At 42.0% G+C, this 9,141-nt stretch overlaps 1 protein-coding gene across 1 annotated transcript; it reads right to left on the reverse strand.

Annotated features, from left to right (window-relative positions):
* Positions 1–556: 556 nt before the first annotated feature.
* GPR33 (G protein-coupled receptor 33) lies at positions 557–4,545 on the reverse strand. The gene is made up of 2 exons (XM_042440255.1): positions 4,348–4,545; positions 557–2,641 (listed from the first exon to the last, which is right to left on the reverse strand). The coding sequence occupies exon 2, from the start codon at positions 2,618–2,620 to the stop codon at positions 1,664–1,666; it is 957 nt and encodes a 318-aa protein (XP_042296189.1). The 5' UTR covers positions 2,621–2,641; positions 4,348–4,545; the 3' UTR covers positions 557–1,663.
* Between the last annotated feature and the right edge of the window lie 4,596 nt (positions 4,546–9,141).

Below are 9,141 nucleotides of genomic sequence, written 5' to 3' on the forward strand. Positions count from 1 at the left end.
GTGAATTTGCTGCCTGGAAATGTGTCTGGCCATCTTGCTGTGCTTTTCAAGCTTTGGTGTGAAGTGGGAAAAAGGCTGAATTAAATCCTTTAATTTTTTTAAAGCTCTTTTTAATGTAACAAAAGCTTAATCATCATCATCCATCATTCATACTTTTATAAAATATATAAATATATTTTCTCACGTTCTCACGTTCAAACAAACCCAATCCCAACCTCTCTTCCTCCATATTTCAGTCATAGCTGGATTTAGGGGCAAAACAAACCACTCCTTTGGAGCTGCTCCATGCCACCCCTTTTCTCACCGGATTGGGGCCGCGGCAACTGCAAACCATGGTCCGAGTAAACTGGATCTTCCCATCAGTGTAGATAGGCTCTAAATATTCTAAGCAGCTACTGGGGAGTGACACTAACAGAAGATCTCTAACGTTAAAGAAGTTACTACAGCACAGAGGAAGGCAATAGTTAACTACTCCTGGAACCTTTTAACTTGAAAACCCTTTGATGAGACAATCCAAAATGAAACAAGATGTAATGCCAGAAGATTAGACTCCCTGGTTGGAAGGCACTCAGCCAGCACCTGAGGAAGAGCAGAGGATGAGTAGCACTGTATCTAAGGTTGCAACTGGATTCAAGCTGAAAGGATATTCACCTGAAAGCAATCTCAGAAATGAACAAAATGTCTGAAGGTGCAGAAGCCCATGATCCTGAGTTTGCAAGACCTGAGCAGGGCAGTTGTTGACTGTTTTTTTAAAAATACCTTTATTTGCCATAATTAAAATACATAGTCTTTCATATAACCGATGCTATACATAGTACATCCTGCAATCTTACAATATATCATACAACGTTGCAATGCATCTTTCCACAATCTTACATGAGACCATACAGCCCCCACTAGTCCCTAACATCATATGCTCAGGTATCATGTACTATTTATTACTCTCCTGTTACTATACCCATATTCCACATTTGACATTCTCTCTGTCGTCTCTTTTGTAGCTTCTTCTTCCACCTCCTTCTTTACCCATACATTTCTTTCCAATCCTTCTTCACCTTCCAAACCTTTTATTCCTCTGCATCTCATTCCTTTACCCCTCCTCTCCTCACTCATTCCCTCCCTCTAGCCCTCTCTTTCTTCCACACTCTATCACTTCTTTTTCCGTTTTCCTTCCTCTATACTCCATACCTTCTTCACTTTCTCAAACCTTCAAGCACTTCCCAACCATTCTACACAATGCTATAGCATCCATATCTTGACCTCCTCCCTTGCCTTCTCTGAATTATATATTGATTCTTCTTGACTTTCTGTTCTACTCTTAAAAGAAAATCGAATACTCAACATTTTCACCTCTTAGAAATCTCAAAGATGAACAAAACGTCTGAAGCTACAGAGTAGTCCATGGCCCTGAGTTTGCAAGACCTGAGCAAGGCAGTTGTTGACTGTTGATCTCAGAGGTCTCTCATTCATAGGGTCACCATAGGTTGCCGTTGACTTAATGGTAGACAACAATAACAACAAAGAAACCACTTTTCTGCCTACCTTTGACCCCAAAGTAGTTAATTCTGTAGGGTCATGGCATCTTTCTTCCCTGAGTCAGCTTGGGTATTTCTGCCATGGTTGTAGTCAAGCTTCTCATCTGTGTTGGTATTGTCCCCAGGATTTATGGTATACTGTAATCCATAAAGCCTTTGTTAAGCAGGGAAAGCACAGATGTCTTGAAGACCTGCTGAAATTTCTCCCCAACAAAGAGATAAATGATAGGGGTGCAGCAAATATTGAAACAACCTGCAGCAGCAGCAATGTCCCATAGGATATGAACAGTTCTTTCCGATGCCACACGAAATACCAGGGAAGCATGGTAGAGATGGTAGGGAAGCCAGCAGATGAAGAATGATGCCACTGAGGCCACCAAGACTCGAAAAGGCTTCCCAGTCTTCACTAAGCTTTTCTTCTTCATTTCATGACCGATCCAACAGCAGCAGCCTAGTATGATGAGGAAAGGAAGCAGGAAGGCCAGCAGGAACACAGCCAGGAAGAAAGCCAAGTGAAACCGACCCTTATCCCAGTCCATGGAGAAAGCAAAGGTGTGATCACACTGAATCTTGTTGTCCACCTCTTGAGTCTCCAGGAAAACCAGGCTGGGAGCACTCAAGGCTAGGGAGGTGACCCACACCCCAGCAATGAGTTTGCGTGCCCTGGGAATTGTGCGGTAATGCTGAGACCAGATGGAATGGCAGGTGAAGAGGTAGCGATCCAGGCTGATGATGGTGAGCAGGAAAACAGTGGTGAACATGACCACTGAAAAGAAGGATTTTATAATCTTGCACATAGCTCTGCCTAAAATCCAGTGGAAATCATGGAGGATGTAGACAGCAAAGAAGGGCATGAGGGAACAAGACATTAAGTAGGAGAGAATCAAGTGAAGAAACCAAACCGTGTTGACTGTCCTTTTCATCTTCAGACCCAGCACCCAGAGGAACAGGCCATTCACAGTCGTCCCCACTAGAAAAGCCATCAAGATAAGGAAGGCAATAATAATATTGGTAGGCTTGATGGTGACTGGAGCATGGCTCTTGTTCATATATACAGTTGAAGTATTCTCCAAGAAGGCCAGCATGCTGCTTTTGTTTATAAGGGCCTGCAGGAAAACAGAAAATAAGATTGACTGGGAGGCAGAGGAGGAGGAGGGATGTTGGTGGTCAAAACAACAGAAAAACAGATAGGAACATCATGAAATAAGAACATGTGACAGTAACTTACGGTAGTTTTCTTTGCTTAATGTAATCTGCACTCAAAGCTTATCGCACATCAGTCTGGGCGCGGACTGGGCACTGGTTTAAATGGGCGAAAATGGATCTTTTTGTACACCTCCGTCCCCAACTCATCCGCATAGCATACTGGATCTGGACTCCTGGCATACTTTTTAAAAATTGATACTTTCCCTTTCTTGGAAAAGTACACTAGGAGTCCGAATTGAGTATGCCATGTGGCCAAGTTTGGCACGGAGCTCTGCATTAAGATTCATTTTCACCCATTTAAGCCCATGGCCAGCCCATGCCCTGATTGGGCAAAAAGAGGCGTGCAGTAATCTCCTGTATCTACTTCCCCTTGCTGTTCAGAAATTAATCATATATCTGAAATGTTCATAATTTTTTTTTCCAAACTTCTTCCAATAAAACAATTCTATATTTCTCAAAAACAAAAAAAAAATTATAATGTTAATAACTTCCATTCTTTTCTTTTTTTAATCATCCATAGTTTATTATGCATTAAAATGTAAGTTCATCCATTTCTACAGACTCATACAGTATCATCAACAAGTCTTGGGTCTGGAAACCATGTCCTATGAGGAATGACTTAGGAAGCTGGGGATGTTTAGCCTGGAGAAGAGAAAGTTAAGAGGTGATATGATAGCCCTGTTTAAATATTTGAAGGGATGTCATATTGAGGAGGGAGCAAGCTTGTTTTCTGCTGCTCCAGAGACTAGGACCTGGAGCAATGGATGCAAACTGCAGTAAAAGAGATTCCAGCTCAACATTAGGAGGAACCTCCTGAGAGTAAGGGCTGTTCGACAGAGGAACAAACTCCCTCGGAGTGTAGTGGAGTTTCCTCCCCTAGAGGTCTTTAAACAGAGGCTGGATGGCCATCTGTTGGGAATGCTTAGATTTGGATTTCCTGCATGGCAGAATGGAGTTGGATTGGATGGCCTTTGCGGTCTCTTCCAACTCTATGATTCTATGATTCTTCCTGAAGTGGATTGCTGTCACTTTTCATCTCTGTGCATAAATCGTTCTTGCAGCAGTTACCATATACTGCATAACTCTTCCCTGTTTTTTTCCCCTCTAGTTGGTCATCCAATATTCCTAACAAAATGAATTCTGATTTCAATTGAAATTTATTTCTCACAATATCTTCCTTCACTGTGTGAGAGATTGAGGTTCAAATTCCCACTCAGCCATGAAATTCACTGGAACACCATGGATCAGCTATCCTGGCTTGACCCAACTTGCAGGTTTGTTGCAAAAATAAAAGGTGATGGAAGATAGCATTCCATCTTTTGTTCATGTGAAAAAAGCTGTAATATGAACATGAATACACACACACACACACACACACACACACACACGTAAATGTTAATTCCTCTTTCCTTTGTGGGGCGAAATCCAAGATTGTTCCATACTTTAAGTAACAGACTATGGTCTCTGATTGCTGGATGCTTCAGTTCTCACCTTCTTCCATTTCAAGACTTCATTGTCTGAATGTGCAAACAGAAGCTAAAAGAGCTTTGAAACAGTCCTTCCTCAGTACAGTTCCCATTCTTCATAGTATATCCCACAGACTCACCTTGATCTGCTTGCTTTGAAATGGTTGTCCTCAGAGCATTCTCCAGTGCAATTCAGCGCTGAGTAGGGAGTAGTAAAAAGGATCCAAGAGAAGAGGCTATTTTAGCTGAAAAGGAAAAGCCTCTACATCACAGAAATAAAGTCACGTTACATTCCATTTCCTTATTTTCATTTCTTAGAAATGAGTGCCCATGACATGTTATGCCCTCCCCCATTCCTTGCAATCCTCTGGTTGATATTATTAGGTACTCATTTGTGTATCCATTAATTGCATTTATAACCTGCCTTTTCTTCAATGAGCTCAAGACAGCATGTGTAGCTATCTTCTCACTTCTTTCATCCACAGATCAACCCTGTGGAGTAGTTCAGATCGAGATATTTTGCCTCAAAGGTCCTGTCTGCACAGGCCAAATAAAACAGCTTCTCCCCATCTGCTCAATGGGGAATCCATACAATGCAGAGCCAAATACCCTAGGCCCCATACAGACAGGCCAAAATAAAGCTGCTTCGGGTCACTTTGGAGGTAAGCTGTTTAAATGTTGCATATGTCCTAAGAGTCCGGAAGCTGCGCCAAAGCTGTGCTCCAGTCCTTAGGATTGGATTGTGGCTTTGGCGTGGCTTCTGGACTCTTTAAACAGCATACCTCCAAAGTGACCCAAAGCAACTTTATTTTGGCCTGTCTGTATGCAGCCTCAGTCTGGTGTGAACAGTTCAGATGACATGCAATCAATCTATCCATATTTGCTCTGGATTTTCCAGGAAGATCCAAAGCGCTCCACTCCAACACTGAGCAGCTGTTCCCATGTGCATCCCAATACACTGCCCAGTGCAGCTGCTGCCATGGCACATCACTTCAGTTTTCAGTCCATGTTTCTTATGGAACCCTTGCAGTTTGAAGTAGGAGAAAGAAGGAAGTGGATTGTTTAGAAAACAGATTTTGTTTGAGATTTTAAACAGCAGCAGGAGGACTTCATTTCAAAATGGCCAGGCTCAGTTGTATCTATTAAACAAACAGTGTTTAGACTGTAGGAAGTAATAGTACCACTCTATTCTGCTTTGGTCAGACATCACCTGGAAAAATTGTGTCCTGTTCTGGGCACCACAATTCAAGAAGGCTGGTGACAATTTGGAGTATGTCCAGAGGAAGGCAACTAAATGCTGAAAGGTCTGGAAACCATGTCCTATGAAGACAATCTTAGGGAGCTGGGTATGTTTAGCCTGGAGAAGAGATGGTTAAGATTTCCCTCTACCTGGTTTAGATCTTAATTCAGGTGGCATCTGATATTATCACAAGGTTTTTGATGTCTGCCACCCGAATACAGAACGGGTCCATCCCCACTTCCAGAATGCTTTTCATGGCTCTTTTTGGATTGGGGAGTTTTCTGAGTTAAGAAAATGGCCGCTGGAGTGCTCCTGGAAGCAAGGATGGACAGGGTCCCAGGCTGTATTTGGGCTGCAAATTAGGTGGCAAAAACCTTGCAATAATATCAGATGCCATCCATATTAAGATTTAAGACGGGTAGAGGTAATTCGATTTATTAAGCCATGCGATAAGCTCCTTACTGTCAATACGTTTGGAGGTTATTTCATGAGGTCCAGCGTGACTTATCCCTGATGGGATAGACACATGTTTAACCAGCAACGATGGATCTTACCCCATTCCCCGTCAGCAGCCCATCAGCAGTCCGAATGCAATCCAAGCTTATCCCACAGGAAAAATCCATGTATATTTGACTAAATGCACACACATCAGTCAGCAAGAAACATGCACTAAGATGTGGAGTTTCATGTGTAAAAATTACATACATTAAGAAAAAGTACTAACTGAAATAGGCCCAGATTACTATCGGTGGGAAGACAATAATCTTGGCGCCAGATACGGAGGGCTGTCTCTCCATACTCACAGATTCTGCATCCATGGAGTCAGCCATCACCAGTTTGAAAATATTCACTGAAACAAAAATTCCCAAAAGCAAATCTTGATTTTGATGCAAGGGACACCATTTTATTATGCCACTGTATATAATGGGACGTGAACATTCACATATTTTGGTATCAATGTGGGGCCATGGAACCAAACCCTAGCAGATACCAAGGGCCCAGTTTATGTGCGTGTGGACAAAAGCATATTTATGTGCATGTGGATTTGCATATTTATGTGACAGTAAGTCTCAATGTTCTGAAATACCCAGCATTTCCTCTTTCTTGGGTGTGGCAAATCACTCCCTTGAATCACCTTCTGCTCTGAGATCCTGTTGCTGACAGTGCTCTTCTGCTCTAGGGTTTTCATGATCCATAAAAATGATAGGAGCATCCCTGAAACCTTTTTGCAGCAAAGCAACAATGGATGTCTTGAAGACCTGCTGGAATTTCTCTCCCACAAAGAGGTAGAGAATGGGGGTGAAGCAGAAGTTGAAACAGACGGCAGTAGACATAACTGACCAGAGAATCTGTTTGATTCCCTCAGGAAGATTCACCACCAGCAGTGATGCATAATAGAGATGGTACGGAAATTGGCAGATGAAGAAAGAGGCCACAGAGGTGACAAGGATTCTGAAAGGTTTCGCACTCTTTTTCACAAGCCTCCTTTTCTTCATTTGTCGAATCATCCAATAAGCGCAGGCCATTATGATGAAGATGGGAAACAGGAAAGCCAGCAAGAACCGAAATATGAAGAGACCCAACTGAATGCGATATGCCAGGACCTGTGCTTCATCCTCCTTCCAGCCACTGGACAAAACATAATTATTCATGCACACAATCCTGCCCTTCTCCACTTTTTGAGTCTCTCGGAAAACCAGATAAGGGGAACTTAAAGCGAGGGAAAGAAACCACATTCCTGCAATCAGTCTCTGTGCCCGACGTATTGTGCGGTTCTCTTGAGACCAAATGGGATGACAAACTATAGCATAGCGGTCCAAGCTAATAAAAGTAAGCAGAAAGACCAGGGTGAACATTGCCAGAGATCCCACGGAATTGATAAGCTTGCACATTATGGTGCCATAGGGCCAGTGAAATCCAAGAAGAGCATAGATACCAAACAAAAGAAGCAACAAACAAAAGATCAAGTAGGTGAGGATCAGATGATAGTACCAGAGGATATTCACTGTCATCTTCATCTTCACTCCCAGCACCCAGAGGAATGTCCCATTTATAGTTGTGCCAACTAGAAAGGAAGCACAGATAAAGACAGCAATAGCAATGTTTGGGGATCTAATAGCAATTGGAGAATCAGTGGCGTTCGTTTCTGGGGCTGAATTATTTCCCATGAAGCCAGTCATGTTCTCTCTGTGTGTTCGGTCCTAGAAGAAAATGAAAACTGACAAGCTGGATGCAGATGAAGGACAAATGCAGTAGTTATAGCCAGTTTTTTTAAAAACAACACCACCAAAAAGCTTATAGTTATTGAAATTAAAAAAAATGTGGCACTTTACCTAATCTTTGTACAAAACCCAGTGCCAAATCCTCTGTCTCAGATCATGTCTCCAGTCAAGATTTTCTCCATGTACACTTCAAGGCAAACTCATCTGACAAACAAAAAGTACAGAAATCAGATGGTAAAATGCTGACGAAATCAGATAAAATTCTGACAAATCATGTAATATATCATCTATAACCACATCTGGAGGAATGTACTGGTCAGATGATGACTATTCGTTCTCTGCTGCATCAAAAACAACATCTTTTTTCCTCTTTTTGTGTGTGTTGTTTGCCTTCAAGTTGCAAACCTAAAATACACTTACCAAGGAGAAACACCACAGACAGCAATGCAGCTGATGTCTGAACTGACATGAGTAGGATTGCACCATTTATCATAAAGCTTTGGGGATTCTTTAAATGACTTTGTTTTTGAAGTCAAAGCTGATCGATCAGTACAGTAAATGTTTTGGAGGTTAAATGTTCTTTTCATAACAATTTCCCTGACCGGAACATGTGTACTGGTTGTGCTTTGTGTAGAAACCACTTGTGACATCCTCAGGCATGTTATCTGATAATAACAATGGGAACTGTTTCCTTAGTGCATGCTCACTTAATCAACCTGTTAATGCCTTTACAATCACCTTGTACAGAAATATCAGGCAACTAAAAGCTAACAGTGATGTGGTCAAAAGGAGCTGTTGTTTTACAGACTCAGGCCCTGAATGCATGTATTCAGTGACTTCAGCTCAAGGAGAACAACGATAATAATCAATGTAGAGAAATTGAAAACAACAACAACAACAAAAAGAACAAAGGACCTCTTCCAAAGATCCGAGAAATCAAAGAGACATTTCATCCTGAATGTGAAGTAGTCTATCAAGTCTGGTAAATTCTCATTTAAGAACTGAACAGAAATCCCTACTGATCTCTCTGCCAGTTCTGATGTCTCACAATCTGCATCTTGGCATCTCTAGCAAATTAGAGCAGAGCTTCCTGTCTCACAAAACCTCATTCTCAGCCACGGACCTGGCGGGAAGCCTACCAAAATTAGAAGGAAGCATTTCAAAGATCTGGTCACATTTATGGTCACTTTTTCACAAACTGAAGAAAACAAGAGGCTTCTTCTTCTTCCCTACTCCCCCCTCCCCCCCAAACCAGAACATTCCTTGTGCAAATTGCTATTTTGCTGCTGCCTTGTTGCATGGACTATGACGCATTGGATGGACTTGTTTTTTCTTCTTGTTCTGTATGTGCAAATTTTTGCTTAACTAATGGCAAAAGAAGATAATTTTGCACAGGGGCTTCTTGTGCAAATGCCGGAGACCTAAGGCCTTGGGTGAATCAAACACTCTCAGCCCCAGAAAATCTCATGATA

The sequence above is a fragment of the Sceloporus undulatus genome, chromosome 9 (assembly GCF_019175285.1).
Source record: "Sceloporus undulatus isolate JIND9_A2432 ecotype Alabama chromosome 9, SceUnd_v1.1, whole genome shotgun sequence".
Classification (NCBI taxonomy): Eukaryota; Metazoa; Chordata; class Lepidosauria; order Squamata; family Phrynosomatidae; genus Sceloporus; species Sceloporus undulatus.

What these genes read in the sequence shown, in the direction of transcription:
- GPR33 (XM_042440255.1), bottom strand. Translation starts at nt 2,620, where the DNA reads ATGCTGGCCTTCTTGGAGAATACTTCAACTGTATATATGAACAAGAGC.